We start from the raw sequence: 18,515 nt of genomic DNA on the forward strand, positions 1-18,515 counted from the left end.
GGATTCATCAAGTGGAAATGACAATAAATAGTTTATGCTCTCATTTTATTATAGAGGACAACTAATATGTTTTTATTAAGGCTGAAACAGGAGCTACTGAACTGCAAAGAGAGTTTTTCTTTCCTGTTTTAAAGCTCATCTTGATGTATTTAGCGTTCGTGTCATTAGTCACACAAATGAAGGAGGATTTAACTCTTATCATTACTAAATTTTCTCCAGTTAGCTGAATGTGTTTGATGTTTTGTGCTGCACAGGGGGCTCTATTTCATCCACTGACCCACCTTCACCCCTGCCTGTCTTTGTGCCTCCCTCCCCCTCACCTCCAACCAGTCGCAGCAGATGGCCCCGCCCCTCCCTGAGCCTGGGTCTGTTGGAGGTTTCTTCCTGTTAAAAGGGAGTTTTTCCTTCCCATTGTTAAGTTTGTACTCATAGGAGGTCCTATGATTGCTGAGGTTTGTCTGTATTATCTTGGGGTCTTAAAATATTAAGCGGCTTGAATTGATTTGTTGCTATATAAAAAATGAATTGATTTTGGGCCTTTATTCTGTTGTTCAGAGGCTGGAATATGAAGCCTTAAATACTAAAATTCTTCTGTTACTCTAATGTCCTCTAAATATGAGTCATTCACCATAGACTCCAATGTTAAAATTTCCCAGCCTGCTGCAAAAACAGATTAGACTCTATGGACAGTTTAACACCTGTACAGGTGGTGATACACTTCTATTAAGGGTGTGGCTCATTTGATTGACAGCCCAGTGTGCTTCTGTTGCATCCAGTCCTACTCCACAGTAGAAGATACTCTGTGGAGAGTATCTTCTACTGTTGCGACTTGATCAGATCGCTGGTATCTTGTTTTTCCCTGCCTTGGTTTTAGGCCTGACCTCTGCTAACTTAAACTACTGCACCGCTGAGTCACATTTGGTGTTTTTTTAGAACAGTTACCTGTCAATAATATATCAAATAAGTTTTGGTGATCAACCTGCTGTGACTTGGCAGCTCTGTTTGTTTTTGTGTTTGTTGCTCACCATCTTAGTTTGTAGTGTAGCTTGCTAATTAGCTAGCTAGCATTAGCTGATAACCTAGCTCGTCACCTTCTTATCTCAGTTTGTTCAATTCTTGCTCCAGAAAACCAAACCAGCTGCTGTTTTATACACTCTATACTCTCTGTACTTTGTTCTCTGGCTTTCATGAAGCTTCCTGATATTTTAAGTCAGATTACTGCAGCTGGTAAGTTTCCCTCCTGGTACGAGCCGTGACCCACGTACCACAGCTGAGAAGGCTTTGCTCCATCCCAGATTTCCTGTTTTCTTACTTTAATGTTACTGGTAACTAATCGAGGGCACTGGTGACTCCTATTGTGGATGTCTGTGGATAGTACGTTTTTGTTTTTGTTTTTAAAGTGTGATTTATATTGTTTGTTTGTTTGTTTGTTTGTTTTTTGGGGGGGGTTGTTTCATTCAGTTTCAGGGGTAGCAATCATTAACCAAGACATACAAGTCTTTTATGTGATTTTTTTTTTTTTTACTTTTTCTATCTTTTTTTCTATTGTTTTGTTTTTATTGTTATTGCTTATTTGTTTATTGATTTATAGGGATTACATCAGGCTATGATTTTGCTGTTTCCACTGCAGTAATTGATTCATGCAGCTTGTTTAGAAAGTCAGACCTTTTAACACCATCATGTAAACATCACTTGGTGACCTCTGTGCAGCTGTTTACAGTCAACTGTTACTCATTTACTGTGCACGTTGAAGTGTTCAGCTCTGTAATGGTGACTCACATCCTGCTGGCTCACAGGTTAAACATGACAATCACATGAGTGAATAAAAATCTGCATTAGCGTTTGCATGCAGTACCAGGCTGTGGTTTTTATTTCACTGGTTATTTACTGATGATGATCAATGATGCTGCTGCATAGCTGGATTTTTAATAATCATGTGACCACCAACCAGCGCGTACTCGAGCACAAGGTGAACAAATGTGATAACAGCCTCGCTTTACTTATTACACTACAGGTCCAAGAGGTGATTTATCACCCTGGATGCTGCTGTGTTTGGACAAAGAGAGTGCTTTGCTTAAGGGCATTGAAAATTGATGCCACCTGTTAGCCTGCTAACTGGCGTCATGATAAATATGCTTGAATTTGTTTAATTAATTCTCGCTTCCACCTTAAAACCAAAACTGGCTGATCTGTCTGCGGCGCTGCCCCCAGGCTCTTAAATCCAGCATCATGTCGAGCTCTGCTGCTCGTGATTGTACATCAGCTCTTGTGTACAGACCCTCCTACGTTCTTCCTCCTACAAGCCTTCTACAGGGGAACAATTGTCTATACCTTTTTTTTCTGTCATATTGTTTATCCTGTTCTTGGAGGCTGTTCATATTAAAAAGTTATTATCGTATCAGGTCAGGGTGTGTAAAGGAAATCCCTATGAGCCAACAGCTCAGACTGGAGCCGGCTCTAAAAACTCAGCTTCACTCAGTTTTTTCTACTTCTGGTGCTGTATGATGTCATAGAGATCCCACCAACCTGCTGTTCTAATGTGTTGTTTAGGGGCAGCCAATCAGAGGACATTTTTCTTAAAGGCAGAGGAGCTAAACTATCTTTCTGGAGCTGGACTGAGCATGATGTGAGGAGAGCTCTGAGGGCAACAAACTGCAGGAAGGCAGCGGGACCAGATAGCATACCGGGACGTGTGCTAAGAGTATGTGCAGATCAGCTGACCACAGTTTTCACTAGTATCTTCAATGCCTCTCTGGCTCAGCAGGTCGTCCCCACCTGCTTTAAAACATCAGTGATTGTTCCGATCCCGAAGAACACCCGCCCAGCTAGCCTAAATGATTATCGCCCAGTAGCCCTAACATCTGTAGTGATGAAGTGTTTTGAGAGGCTCATGAAACCCTTTATCAGTTCCTTTCTTCCTCCCGACTTCGATTCACTGCAGTTTGCATACCGGACAAACAGATCTACCGGAGATGCTGTAGCACAGGTCCTGCATACCACACTGAGCCATCTAGATGAGGGATGTGGGAACTATGTGAGAATGCTGTTTATAGACTACAGCTCAGCATTCAACACCATAGTGCCCCACACCCTCTCGGGTAAGCTCCAAGATTTGGGATTCAATACATCTTTGTGCAGGTGGATTTATAGCTTCCTGACCGCGAGACCACAGTCAGTGAGAATAGGGGATGTGTACTCCCATACACTCTCATTGAACATAGGGGCCCCCCAGGGATGTGTACTGAGCCCCCTTCTCTACTCCCTCTACACCGCGGACTGCACGGCCAGACACCCCACTAATTCCATTGTGAAGTTTGCTGACGACACAGTGGTGGTGGGACTCATCTCTGGGAACGACGAGAGGGCCTACCAGAGTGAGGTGGATGGACTAGCAAAGTGGTGTGAGGCAAATCACCTCTCCATGAACATCAGCAAAACAAAGGAGATGGTGATCGACTTTAGAAGACAGAGAGGCGAGAAAACTCACACCCCAATTCAGATCAATGGAACCCCTGTGGAGAGAGTCTCCAACTTCAAATACCTCGGTGTCCACATCAACGAGGACCTTACTTGGAGTACACATACGGACTTCCTCATTAGTAAAGGCAGACAGCGCCTCTATCACCTGAGGCGTCTAAGGAGGTTTAAGATCTCCAAGAATATACAGAGGAGATTCTACACCGGGGTCATTGAGAGCATCCTGTGCAACAACATCATGGTGTGGTACGGGAACTGCACAGTACAGCAACAGAAAGCCCTGCAGAGGGTTGTGCACACAGCTGAACGCACTATGGGAACATCTTTACCAGCACTGCAGGACATCTATGCTGAAAGGTGCAGATCCAGGGCCATCAGGATCATTAGGGACTCCAGCCATCCCGCCCACAAACTGTTCAGGCTACTGAGGTCAGGGAAGCGCCTCTGTAGCCTGAAAACAAGAACAGAAAGGTTCAGGAGGAGTTTTTACCCACAAACAGTGAGACTCCTCAACCAAAACACAAACCAGACGACATGATGGACAATCTCACACACAGTACATAATTTGCATTTTACTTTTCTCTCTGAACCTTATCCGTACCTTATTATATATATCTGTACTATGTAAATAATGTATATTTTTATAGTTTTTTTCATTTAAATTATTACAGTACAATATCCTGCACGTCATGGATATATACTTATAAGCACAAACATATGGACTTTTACATTGTTTTTTATATTATTTTTACTTTTTAACTTTTGTTTCTTCCCCCCCCCCCCCCCCCCCCCTTTTTTTTTAGTTTATGTAAAATCCTTTTTAGCATGTCTGCACAGTCGGGGGGAGTACTTTTTTAGCCAGGAAAAACATTTCACTGTATGTTGTACCAGCTATAACTACATGTGACAGATAAATAAATAAAAAAATAAATAAAAAAAGAATAGGTCTCCTTTAATTGTGCTGCTTCACTTATGCTTTTGTAGTTGTTATATTTCTAATGTAATGTCCTTTAGATCAGCTCCTATAGTTTTCAAATGTGCTGCATAAATACAGGTGACTTAAACTGACTTTGTTGGTTTGGCCATTGAAATTAATGGCAATATTTTTTCCAAACCAAACCCTTTTTTTAAAGCGCTGTGTGCAGATTTCACCGTAGCAGTGGGAGGTTGTCAGTGAGCCTGCTGGCTTCACAATTATCTCACAATTTGTTTAGTTTAAAGGAAAATTCTGCTGTTTTTCTGATGCTGTGTGGTTAGCGGGCCTGCTCGGTGGAGATTAGTCTGAATTCAGCCAGTTCTGAACGACTCATCTGCCAGGCACACATTCATTATGCAACAGAGAGCCTGCAGTACAATCGCTGAAGTTAAACCGATCAGCACGAGCAGCAGGATGAACGCTCCTACCCGGTTAAATTAAAAAGGCGGAACGGAAAGAAATGAATTTTGCTATATATGTGCTGTAATTTAGCCTCATTTAAATGAAACTCTGTGCATGCAGTCAAATTAAAACAGAAATTAACAAAAAATCTGACGTGTGCTAATAAAATGTTCGTTCTTAGTATCTACACTGTTTTCTTATCACTGCGGCGTGCTTTCTGTATGTTTATGTCACATTGTTAAATAAGACTGTATAATTTTTCATTTTTAGACCTCATGTTACAGTAAGCAGTTCCAGACCTCCAGTGTTCCTGCTTTTTAATCGTAGTGGTCTCGGTTTAGATGTGTTAAAACATCAAATATTCTCCGTTTGACTTTATATTTTCATTGTCTTGTGATTTCCATCTTTCATCCAGTTACAGCTTTAAGTTTTAGTTTGTGTTCAGATGTGTCTCGTTCCCCTCCGTGTCCACTTCCCCCTGAAGACTTGATGTGTCCTAAAGGTTCAGTCAGTGCTTCTCTCGTGGTCTGCAACCACAGATTCATGACAACAAGTTTGATGAGGATGTTTTTGTTGGGTTTTTTTAGTCTTTATCCTGGAGTTACTCCTGCAGGTTTGAGTAAATGTGATATAAACACATTATAATATAATTTATCCCCCCGTGCATAAATTAAAGGGAGACGTGGCCCCCTCTAGTGGTGACAGTAAGACTGTGCAGTTTCACTCTGAGTGATTTTTTTTCCTGCACTCTGTAGTGTTTGTGTGTCCTGCACATGAGTGTCGTGCATTATTGTAACTGAATGTTTTTCCTCTTGTGTGTCTGCAGGTTTTTAATCGTTCTGGGCTGTTTGATTCTGGCCATACTGACCACATTCAAGGAACACGAGAACGTGTCGGCACACTGGCTGGTCATACTGGTGAGATTTCATTTCTTCATTTATGTTTGTATCTTTTTTTTTATATATATATATATATCATTCCACTAAACACAAGCTTTTTTTAATGTGCATCATCAGACGCATGTTTCACTCAAATCAGCAAATTTGACCTTTAAAAAAAATGTCAAATTCAGGGGTCGCAGGGTGCTGGAGCATAAAATCTGGTACTTGCATTTCACATTTAAATAAACTAAACTCAGCTGATATAAATACTTATAATATAAATACTTCACTGTTTTAAAAAATAAATAGTGTAAAATGCAGATACACAAACATTAAAAGGACTGAAATAGGACTGATAGTAATGAGCAGCTGTAAAACATGAGTAAGTAAATCAATAAATGGTTAGAGGACATTTTTTTAAAAAGTACAAAATAATAAATATATTAGATTAAAGCAGGAAAATGTTGATTTAATAAAAGGACTGCCAGAAAATTACAAGAAAATCTCCAAAAATGAAGCGTCCGAAGGAAAAATGTACAAAATAAAATTGAAATCCAATTTTTGGTTGAAATCATTCCCACCTGGACAGTTTCCGTTTGCCCTTCTGAACAAATCAGAGCTTATTTGGACAAAACAACACTTCAAATATTCAATTTTCTCTTTTTTTAATCTTGTTTGTTGCTTCACGACCGAGAGAGCAGATGTGGAGTGGGTCCAAAACAGGATGTAACAACAAAGAGGCAGATTCAGTAACACTGAAAGATTTCACTGAATTTGAATCGTTATTGATGTAGCATGCAGCTCGTATCTGAGCGAGCTGTGAATGGGTTTTTGACGTGTCCTTGTGCAGGAGACGTTCGCCATCTTCATCTTTGGAGCCGAGTTTGCTCTGAGGATCTGGGCGGCCGGTTGCTGCTGTCGCTATAAAGGATGGAGGGGCAGGCTGAAGTTCGCTCGCAAACCCCTGTGCATTTTAGGTAAGGTCATTAAAGGTTTCTGAGCATTAAACATGGAAATCTGCTGCTGAACATCCTGTTTGGTGAACGATGTGTTACTGGGAGCTCGTCAGTAAGGAAGGCTTACCGACACGTCTACAGGGGGTTTTGGATATAAGTAAATCAGAGGCAGGAAACTCCAAGCCTAAGTGTGTCCTGCAGGTTTTAGATCTCACCCTTCATTACCAGGCCTCTGGAGAACTTCAGGACATGTTGTGGAAGTAATTTAGCCATTTAAATCAGCTGTGTTGGATCAAGGACACGTCTAAAACCTGCAGGACATCGGGCCTCGAGACCTGGAGTTCCCCACCCCTGAAATTAATAATGTAGAGTTTGTTTCCGTCATTTTCTGGCACCTGTAAATGTCAACTTCGACTTTCAGTGAGATCTGCAGGTGTTCACAGGAGTGAAAATCAGGATTGTTTCAGTTGTTAGACCATACAGAGTGTAAAGGTGGACGTAGCTACTGTGACGTAAATCTTTACATAGCAGCAAGATGTGCTCCGTCATAATGTGTTTTTGATGCGATGCTGCAGCACGTGGGTGTCAGTTTTCCTGTAAAACAGCTTTTTCTTTTACGTTTTCTGGTTTTAATGACAGCAGCTCTGCAGATGAAGATGAAGCGACTCTCACTATTTTGCAGACTTCTCTGCAGTTTTTGGGAAACGGTTTTGGATGATGATGATGAGTTTTCGATTTCCTGCAGATGCCTTGACCTATAAACACAGAAATAGTCTTCCAGGACAAGAATTACAGCTTGTGATGCCATGAAAGGCTTTTTTTTATTCATCACCAACCTTTAAAATCTGATCCAGGCTCTAAAAGCTTTAGACAGCTCCTCTGTTCAACCATCCAGCTTGGTGTAATAACCAGCGTGCACTGACGAGTGGTTACTGAGTGAGTCTGTGTGTGCAGTAACACAGTGCACACAGGGAATATACTTTATGTTAATAATACCCTCCAAATATTTTACAGCTAATATAATGTGCTGTGCGGCACTTTGAAGGAAGAAGCATTCACATTAATTCTCCTTGTGTGTTAAAACCATTAAACGTATTAGGAGCATCTCATCGGCGTCTTTATGTTCAGCTCCTGTTAGGAACTCGTCGTCCCACAAAGACGACTGAATCAGCGTGTCGGGTCAGTCTCATTAACCATGTGAAGAAAGCTTTTCCCTGACAGTCTTTTACGTGAGGTTTTGTCTGCTGTGTTTTCGGCTCAGACATCTTCGTGCTGATTGCCTCGGTGCCGGTGGTGGCGGTGCGTAACCAGGGAAATGTGCTGGCCACGTCCCTGCGCAGCCTGCGCTTCCTGCAGATCCTGCGGATGCTGCGCATGGACCGGAGAGGAGGGACGTGGAAGCTGCTGGGCTCCGCCATCTACGCGCACAGTAAGGTAGGCGTGGACCCGAGCACACTTCCTGCTTCCTGACGTGTGAGCATTTTAAAGGAAGTTGCTGGAAAACATAATTATGGAAATGTGCACTTCTCTGGAAGGAGTCGGCTGTCGCTCTGAGACGACTGAAAGTGCTTGAAGTATCGAGTAAAGTGTAGTGAAGCACTCACATGAGCTGAAGATGTAAAGAAACTAAACTGGAAGCAATTAGAAAGTTTATGGGAGTTTGCAGGAACTGACTCAGATTTGAAGGTAGCCTCAGGTGGACATTAGAGGAACTGCGGCTGTTGGCTTCATTTCTCAGACCCGGAATCTGCTGCTCAGCTGTGAATGTGTAAATAATGAATTAGAACAGTCTTTTATTGGATTTAAAATAAAAAAATATCAGCTTCTTTCAAATATTTCCCTGTTTTCTGCAGGAGCTGATCACAGCCTGGTACATCGGCTTCCTGTCTCTCATCCTGGCGTCCTTCCTTGTCTACCTGGTGGAAAAGGATGACGCCTCTGTGAGCATGTCTGACCAGGAGAACCCCACGGCCCAGCCCAAAGAGCAGGACTTTGACACCTACGCTGATGCGCTTTGGTGGGGGCTGGTACGCGCATTAAAAAAAACAAGCTCCAAGTTTACGACTAACACTGCACTCAGTGAATTAACATGCATATTGTTGAAATTTTGTTGCTGGAAACAAAAAATCCTGTCTTGAATTCTGCAAATTATTTGTCTGGAAATGATTTTGGCAGCTTAGAGGTGAGAGTAGATTTGGCTGCAGCTCGGTGGACAGATGGTGCCTGGCCAAATCATCAACTGCTAATATTTTGGCTTTAAATCAAATCTGGGATTTCTGCCAAGAGGACAGGAAAAAATCAGGTTTTAGTTTCTAGTAATGTGCCGGTGGAAAGCCTGAGGGTTTCCGGTGAATCCCGTTTGAAAGCTCGCAGAGCTCTGAGCTTTAATGAGGGCCTCTGGCAAGGGAAGCACCAATGCCTCATTAAAGCGACCGTCCTTCAACCAGAGAGGCCAAAAGTTCAAGCTCCATGACAGCGAGCATCTGCGCCGCCAGAATGTCCTTCAACAAGATGTTCCACTGTCACCGCCTGCTTTTCAGGGCGATCCTCTGACTCCGGGAAACACTGAAGAGCCCTTTAACGGATCGATACGAAGGTCACAGAGAGAGATGAGTCTCCACAGAAACATTACTGCTGAAACAAGGATGCCGAGGCTGTTGTGTCAAATTTTAGTGATTTAATTTAAAAGATTTTCTGCCTGTGTTTTATCTTCCTTGTGTTTTTCAGATCACACTGACCACCATCGGCTACGGGGACAAAACCCCAAAGACCTGGGCTGGGAGGCTGCTAGCCGGCACCTTCGCTCTGATCGGAGTGTCCTTCTTCGCTTTGCCTGCAGTGAGTGCGCTCTCCTCTACACACCGCTGCTGATGGTGCAGGGTTTCATTTAAGTCCGAATAAATCAATCAATACATACTCATGTTAGGAAATCTGTCTTGTATGAACTGCACAAGTAATTCTGACCTTTTTATTTATGAAGAAAAAATGTGCAACACAAGTTGATTGTAACACTTTAATGCTAGATTATTAGTAAGTGTCGCCTCTTTCAGTATAAGAAAACAGTCAGTTCTCTCCCGGGGCATCAGTTAGTGCCGTGATATCAACCACTGGTGTCACTCGTTTATACACCAGACGTCCTCTGGTCCCAGGGTTATGATGTGTCACTCTCTACCTTCTTACTGTGCAGGGCTATTGTTAATAAAGAGCCTTACTTTACACCCACAGTTTACCGACACTCGACCAAGTGAAAGCAGGTCTCAGTGGGACTCGAACCAGAGCCTCCACATTCTGGAAGCATCAGTTACTATGCGATGAGAACATGTGGGTAAAACATGTTCCCACTGAAGGTTATCAGCTGTAATCAGTCCCATGGATACAGCTAGCAGAGCACCGCCCTGCACCTCCTTAATGACCAGGAGGTCATGTGTTTGCATGTATGTGATACATGAGCAGCCGAGTGAATAAGTACGTGTAAAACATCTGCTTGCGTTGGTTGATGTGGACAAAGGAGGACTTTTGAGCCAAGCTGTGACCTTTTGCTAACCCTCACCAAGATAAAGGCGAGGTGTTAACATTTTGCTCGGCACTGGCGTCCCGCAGCACGGCAGGAGCACTGAGCGACGTGTTTTCTGTTTTTATGGCTGCAGGGTATTCTGGGCTCGGGCCTGGCTCTGAAGGTCCAGGAGCAGCACAGACAGAAGCACTTTGAGAAGCGCAGACATCCGGCTGCAGGCCTCATCCAGGTGAGACGCTACCTGACGGCATCGGCATCTTTCTGCGTGGTCCAGCTGAGACTTTCTATGTTTTCTGGACTCAGTTAAGCTGAGCGCTGTTATAACTTCTGGTTGATCTCCTGTCTTCCCATCTCAAGTCTGCCTGGAGATATTATTCCACCAATCCAATCAGGGAAGACCTTATTGCCACTTGGAGGTTTTACGAAACTGTCATCTCTCTTCCCTGTTTCAGGTAAGTACCACAAAACATAACAGTCACTTTTATAGTCCTCGTGCATTACCTTAAGTTAGCAAACAACATTAAATATGTTGTTTTTTGTTTGCATCTGCAGATTTAACACTAAGTTGATTGACCTGGAGAGTTTTACTTTTAGATTTCTTTGAGTAAGAAGCAAAAAAACTCAAATTAAAATTTTCATTAAAGATTAAACATAAAAGACGAATCAGCAGTTTGCACTATTTTGGAACATCAACCAAGAAAAATGCACTCGGTGGATTTCAAACTGAGGATTTTTGTCGTGCTTTGGTCCTCTTCTGACTTTTAGTCTTTATCAAAGGATATTTAAATCCTACGTTGCATGCAGATACCTGATTTTGATCCTTTCCTCTCTCCCCGTCCACAGGAAGGACACCTTGGAGGTCATGGCGAGGTAGGTCACCGTTTGGTGTCCATGCAGAGACACAGTTAATCACACAGAGCTGTGCCTAAAGTAAATGCTTTCTGACGGGGCTTTAATTAGCCCCACATGCTGGAGAGACTAATGAACATTTCCTAGAATATCTCACCCTGCCCGCCTTTAAATAGCTTCCTGTATTAATTCACCAGTCGGATAAATCTCGGGGCTAATGGCCGTGGGACGTATGAATTTTGAACGCCCACGCGTCCCTCTGCCTTCCACATCAGCTGCTTTAATGACATTTAAGCTGAGAGGTTTCTGTGGAAACCTATTAGCGAGTCCATTAGTTGTGTTTCAATTATGAGTGACAGTTTAGATCTTGTAATTAGGGCCTCAGAAGAGGTCTATGGGTTTGACTTTTCATTTTTCTCCGTCCTGCTGAGCGACATTAATGAGTCTCCACATCAAAAAGTGTTGTGAAACTCCAACTGAGGCTTTCGGTTTGAGGAGCAGATTGAACTTGAGCTGCTGCAGATGTGTCACCGCGGTTATCGACATATAATGATATAATGAGATAATTTAATCAAAGTCCTGCAAAAGACACAGAAGCCGCACAGACTGACTGAGTGGCATTAGCACATGTGAAGTCAGTGACACCTGTCTGCTCACCTGTTAGTCATAGCAGCCACTTGTCTAACCTTGGTCTTGGTTGTTTGCATATGGACACAGTATAAAAACAAATTACCCAGTGCACAGGTGAAAAGGTCTCACCTGCTTTGCACTCTATCCTACCCAAGGCCTCAGTCACACAGGCATAGAGACCACTCTGCGACCACCATCAACCTCTGGTCACTGGGCAGCTGGTGAGAGGTTTCTGGAAGATGGTGAAATTGGCTGCAAAGGGTGCTGCACCACAAACTTCCTTGAGATTGTTTTGGTTTACATTATTGTATTTTGCACAACTCTGTTGCTTGTGAAGCTCGCACACAAGAATTTCACTCACATGTGCTGTACCAATGTACCTGCACATGTGATGTGACAATAAAAGTGATTTGATTTGATTTTGATTTGATTTGGTTGCTGGAGCATTGCTGCATCTGCTTGTATTTTGCATGCAGTTCTGGTTTTTGGTGCACTTCCATGCAGAATACTAGCAGATGCAGCAATGTGACATTTCAAAGTAGCTGTAGCAGTACTCACAACTTTTACTTTGACGGCAAACATTGTCTGTCTGAGTTTAACCAATCAGCAAGCTGTTGGCAAGTGTTTGCAGACAAGTCTGCATCTTTCATGCAAACTATGGCTGAGCGCTAGCAACCGAAGCAATCACAGGGGCGTTTTCCAAGCAGCAACCTCCAGAAGCCTCTCACTGGGGTCAGGGGATACACCGGTCAGTGAGAGGCTGACCAGGGGATGCACCTTTCCCCAGTGACTGGTGGCTCCAAAGGGGGGGAACCAACTTCACTGTGATTGATGCCTAACACGTGTTTATACTTTTGTAATTGTGCTTAATATAGTCAACATGTAAGCTAGGACTTATACATTGGCATTAACCCTTTAAAGCCGGTCTGAGCAGACACGCTCCATTTTGCGTAACAATTTTTAAATCCCGGTAGCACTGCAACCACGTAAGCTAGCGCAATAATTTTTTTTGCATATGAAACCGGAGGAGTTGTACTTACATCTTATGCCATCAGCTTGTCCTCGGTCACAGTTTCCCTCCACATATAGCTTTGCAAAAACTGCATAAAAATCACTTGCAGCAACAAAAACATAATATTCCAGAAACACGCTTTGCCGATCCGATCAGCTGTTTGTAACACTTCCTACGTCCATCAGCGTGAACTATCGCATGTCCGCATGACCTGCCCAAAACCGGAAGTGACGTCGTTTTGCAGAAATGTCGTTTTTTACCATCGTGGCCTTATGAGCCTATACTGGTGTTTTTAAAAGTTATGTTTGACTTTGTCTTTCTGTGTCGTTTCTGGGATGCTGAGGACTCATATTGCACTGCTGGAAATATTTTATTTTGATGCATATGCTGTTATTTTGCAAATTTGCACTATAATATATTTTTTCGTTTTTCCTGCAGTGTATGAAAATTGGTGTATCTCAAAAATAAAACTATGAAGACACTTAAAATAAATTTCCTTTGGCGGGAAACTAGTTTGTGTATTTACAGTTTTGAGGGATAAGCCTCTTAAATTTCTCTAACTAGAAATATATGTTAAAAAATCAAAAACGATTTTAAATTTTTTTGTAGTTTATTGCACTTTTTTGCAATTTATGTAATTACTATGCACTTAATGCATACATATCATTAAAATTTGGGCTATAATGGTTGTATTGATGTATAGCAACTTGAAATGCTCCAAAAATGGCTCCACAGCATGTAAAAATATAATATAAGCTCTGGCGAACTTGGTTCTATGGTAGGTCTTAAAGGATTAAAATGTTCAGAAGTGGAAATGAGAGCCAGTTTTAGTTGAATACACACACACACACACACACACACACACACACACACACAAACACACACACACACACACACGCACACACAAATGTAGAGTACATAATCAGCTAAAAGTTTGATTTCTTAAACTTAGGAAAAACTTTGCTCTTTGATGTCATCATTCAGTGCTGACAAACACATGTCAGAGCCATTATATGAAATGTGCTGTAGTCTTGCTAAACCTGCCATTTCGCATCAGCTCAGGTCAGCAGAGGTGGCGTTACAGGCTCATTACAGCGCAGCGTTCTGCTCCGACGCCTCCCGGCCTCTGTGTTCAACACGCTGGATTAAGTTACTGCTGCTAAAAGCTGAAACGGCTCTGATACACGGGCTGGTAGAGCAGAGCAGAGAGGTCGGGTCACCTGTTCTTAATGGCGTCTGTTTTATAGGCTGAACCGGAGGGTTGCATTACAACGATTACAATCATTTTTCTTGTATTTGTAGTATTAAGCGGGGACATAATTCAGATGAGACGGAGATGTGGAGGGAGAACAAGAGTGGAAAGAAATGAGGGTGCAGACGCTGAGTGATGAAGTCAAACGGAGTGAAAAGCAGGCAGTCAGAGTTTTAAAAGCCTTTTAGGATCAGCGGCTGGGAAATTAGCACTCTGACATTATCTTGTTGCGCTGAGCGAAGAGGTGGACGGCGGCCAGAAACTACAACAGTGCGACGATGTCCGACAAGAGGCCGATAAGCTACTTATTGTGTGTGTGTGTGTGTGTGTGTGTGTGTGTGTATCAGTTTTACTAGATGCATGATTCTCCTCCACCACAGTTCAGGTGTAAACTACGTCTTTTATGTGACATCTATGTCGACAAAGTACCTTTTTAACAATTTTAGTTTAAGTCAAAGGACTAGTCAGTGTCAGATATTCACTATTAAAATGTTTACACAACAAATATAAAACTCTAGTATGCACATGTACTTTAAGTATTTGTGACTGTCCCACGATGCACTCTTTTTCTTGCCCTGTGACAGCTGAGATTAGCTGCACTGTGCCTGCAACCATGAACTGGATGATTGGTGGGTGCCCAGGTAGCTGCTATACTTTAACTTTAGCTTTACTGATTCCAGAGGCAGCAGAAATAAACACAAAGCAAATCTTTGAGTTCTACCATCAGCCTGAATAATCTCAAAGTCCACGAAAAGAAAAGGGTCAATAAATCCGTCAAACTCAGAAACAGACAGGGAATAAACGGGAACGACAACAACAACGAAAGGGAAAGGCAGAGCTTTAATGCTCACACAGGAAATGGATATGGGAGGGTGACGAGACACAGCTGAAACAAATGTAAACAACAAGGTAAGAGTTTTGTGTTCAGAGACATAACATTTAATTGACACAGTGCATTAACAAAAAACAAGTATCAGAGACTAAAAACCTGATCAAGAGAATGGTAACAGAAAAACCTTCAGTTCGACCAAACACATTTGGAAAAACGAACATGTGTCGGACACTCTCTGCTTTTTTTGAGCTGTTAAAATCAGTAGTTTCACTTTTACCTCCAAGTAAAATGAGTCCCACCCATGTAACCTGGTGTATTCCCTTTGTTATCCTAACAACCAGGAAATAAGATCCATATTTGCAATAACTGAAATTATCTTTTAATATTGTCCCGCAGCTTTGTGCAGGTATTATGAACCAACATGTGTGTCTTGGGAAGGCAGAGCTGTGGGAGATAAGGAGCATCATTTTTTTCGCCTGCTGCGCTGCCTCATTTACAGAGATCCACGGGATAATCACATCCCATTTTCTGCTCTTTATTCGGCCGAGGAGCAGTCAGAAAGAGCTTCTCTCTTCCTTTACAGCTTCCTATTCTGCGGCCTCTCAGCGCCGTAATCTGCCGTCCCTATTCTGCCTCGAGGCCACATAGAGGCTCATATTGTGTGTCTGCTGTGGGAGCAAAGTCGCTGAGAACGCTCCACGTTTCAGAGGCCTTGTTTGGGCTGTTGTCAGCTCCGGTTACCCCGCCTCTCTCCCTCTTCCAAGGCACAGGAGTCTTATTTTACCCAGGGAGCTCTCGTCTTTGTGCTGCCAAATATTGTCAGCCATTGGACAGTAAAGGAGACCAATCTCCTCTCAGTTCTTTGAGTCTTCCTTCTGCCAGGAAAGCTGCATTGTTACGTTGCAGCAGCAGACCAGGAGAACTTATATTACACAAAAATCACAACAAAACTGATTGTGCAAAAAATTTCATTAGCATGCACTTGGCGACAGTGGGAAGGAAAAACTCCCTTTTATATCTTCAAACCTCCAGACTTAGTCCGGTTCAGGGAGGAGCAGCCATCTCCCGAGTACAGTTTGGGGTGTGGGAGAAAATGAAGAGAACAGGAATTGAGTGATGATCAGAAAAATTATATCAGTATTTAAAGTTTAAAAGAATGTGGCTTTAATCTGAATATCTGCCTAAACTTTTGGCTGCTTTGCTTCTTGAACGTTCTTCGGTGTCTGATCACACCCAGCTGGGTGATGTGTAAGACTTTACTTGCTGGTGCTCACATGCTTTCTCTTGGTCCATACTGTATTGTTTTCTCGTTTGTCCCTCTTCAGCCAGAAACTAAGTTTACTCGAGCGTGTTCGCCTTCCTAATTCAAGACCGTCTGTGGTGGCAGTAAAGAAGCTGACAGGAAACGCAGACTCCATCGAGGAGAGTCCCTCCAAGGAGCCCAAACCTGGTGGCTTCACTAACCGGGAACGCTTCCGCACTGCCTTCCGAATGAAGGCCAACACACTCCGCCAGAGCTCTGAAGGTTTGAAACCAAAAAAGCACGGATAGCTCAGAGAGCTTTTGTCTTCCATATTGGTCTAATCCTTTTTTTTACTAACGCAAAATTCGTAATGTGTTTTTCTCTCAGATGCCGGAGGTGTGGCAGATCCAGCCTTAGAGGAACGGGGTTTCCCCCCTGACATCCTCCTGGAAGAGATGATCCCCACACTGAAACTGGTCATCAGGGCAGTCAGGTTAGGGTCAAGAACTGGGCTCTGTGGTCCTTTAAAGTCATCATTTAATTGATTTAGACCCAATCAATTAAAGAGTATAAATTGATACTGATAAGAAGAGAAAAATGTCCTATACTGTGATGCGCAGATGGGTGTTATGAACAAGGAAATGTTTTCTGGTTGCTCGATTGCTTTGTCTTCAGTCAGTGATGTAGACTGACTGAGTAAGGACATTAAGACATCACTGTTGGATTGGAGAAAGGAAAATGTTATGAAGTCTCATAAAACCCTGGACAGGTCATCAGTGACCTGCTGGCTGTAAAACGCTTAAATGCAGTCACATGGATTAGCTAGAATCCAAACGTACAGACTGGTCAGTTCTTCTTCACCTGCTAAACAAACTGACAGGACAGAAAACAGAACTTTGTAGTAACGAATTCAAAATGTTTATTTACACCTTAAAATATCAATAACAACTTTTGGTCAGTTTTCTGCACAGTATGATAGTACGATTGGTCCTCGCTGTATGTGCTTTCAGAAAACTCTGCAGCAATCAAAATTCAACACAGTGAGCTATGCCAACCACAGAGTGTGGCAGAACTCACACATGCTGACAGTGCATTGGTAAATCTATAGGCCACACAGCTGACATAATGCAGGAATTCAATCTAGTGCAAGGGCCTGCGAGATGAGTGATTAACCCTGTGAAAGTGCTGCTTCCTTCCACTCCATTGTATCAGTGTTGAATGGGTTTCTGAATAGGATGCTCAGATCTGGAGGGTTTTAGTTTCAGGACCCAAGACTTTCTGCCAAACACTGGAGCTCGTGCAGCAGCAGTAGCTGACTCTGAAAGTAGGAGATCTGTAGGACAAAAACCGGAGCTCAGTGGGTGGCAGTGATGCAGGACTGAAAGATGCTGGGCTTACTATAATGCACCGGACAGAAAATGTCACGCACGGTTTCTGTGAAGGGGGCATTAATTACACATAACTGACAGATGTTACCTCTGTAACCATCAGTTTGTGGAGTCCTGTTATGAAGCTGTTAAGTGTTAGCAGCTCCAAATCTGATGTCATAAAGTTCTTTGAGGTAAAGAGGTGTCACTTACATTTAGTTGCTGGAAGAAAGAAATGGTGTATTGTTTTGTTTATTCACCAACTTGTCAAGCATACTGCTCCGAACTGTTATTGTGACAAGGAAGAAGAACCTTAAGGTGAAGACCAAAAGAAATGGCTCTTTAATACACGAGGACTCATTTGGATCCAGTAGGAGGTTGTAGTGTTGTTTTTTGGCATTTGAAGGATCCACTTTAAAGGCTTTCTGGAAATATCCAGCTGGGAGGAGACCCTGGACTAGACGGGAGGAATCATATGGTAATACCTGCCTTCCTCACAGCTCCAGTTTGACACTGCAGTGATGCTTCACAGAGTTTTGCAGATGCCACTTGGAAATAGTATAACAATCGTGATGAGTAAGCAGATACGTAGGCTACTCGTGATTGTTTTTGCTATTATTGTTGTCTGTGAAGGTTCTCAGTCATCCAGGTCATCGTAGTCAAAGAAAAGCGTCTGGACTTCTTTAAGTTACTTGAAGACGTTTCACCTCTCATCCGAGAAGCTTCTTCAGTTCTAAGGTCAAATGGTGGAGAGTCCCAGATATAAACCTAGTGGGAGTTTCCCCCCACAGAGGGACAAAAGGACCCCCTGATGATCCTCTAATCGCCTGAGCCAAGGTGGGAAACTGGGTGTGGGTCACAATCAGCCAGAGTTTCGGGTGTGTTCATTGTGAAACCTGGCCCCACCTTATCATTCGAATTCCTGAGGTCAGATGGCCCAGGATGTGAGTGGGCGTTAAGGCGTCTGGGAAGGATCTCAAAACTGGATTATAGATGGCAGAGAGTTGGTGTCGTAAACCCCGCCTCTGTTCAAAGATGGTCGCTGACAGTGGGCATAGATGGCTTCTTTCACTCCTCTTTCAAACCATCTGTCCTCTCTGTCCAAAATGTGAACATTGGCATCC

The 18,515-nt window shown here is 42.9% G+C and overlaps 1 protein-coding gene across 4 annotated transcripts in view; it reads left to right on the forward strand.

Annotated features, from left to right (window-relative positions):
* Positions 1-18,515, forward strand: part of kcnq3 (potassium voltage-gated channel, KQT-like subfamily, member 3) — a 110,141-nt gene that overhangs the window by 84,975 nt on the left and 6,651 nt on the right. For all 4 annotated transcript variants that reach the window (XM_026149178.1, XM_026149175.1, XM_026149176.1 and 1 more), the window contains 10 exons: positions 5,682-5,772; positions 6,587-6,713; positions 7,954-8,126; positions 8,546-8,719; positions 9,420-9,530; positions 10,340-10,435; positions 10,564-10,658; positions 11,050-11,076; positions 16,107-16,306; positions 16,412-16,517. In XM_026149178.1, coding sequence (XP_026004963.1) covers positions 5,682-5,772; positions 6,587-6,713; positions 7,954-8,126; positions 8,546-8,719; positions 9,420-9,530; positions 10,340-10,435; positions 10,564-10,658; positions 11,050-11,076; positions 16,107-16,306; positions 16,412-16,517 — 1,200 coding nt within the window. The remainder of the gene's footprint in view (positions 1-5,681; positions 5,773-6,586; positions 6,714-7,953; positions 8,127-8,545; positions 8,720-9,419; positions 9,531-10,339; positions 10,436-10,563; positions 10,659-11,049; positions 11,077-16,106; positions 16,307-16,411; positions 16,518-18,515) is intronic.

This window comes from Astatotilapia calliptera, chromosome 18 (genome assembly GCF_900246225.1).
Source record: "Astatotilapia calliptera chromosome 18, fAstCal1.2, whole genome shotgun sequence".
Classification (NCBI taxonomy): domain Eukaryota; kingdom Metazoa; phylum Chordata; class Actinopteri; order Cichliformes; family Cichlidae; genus Astatotilapia; species Astatotilapia calliptera.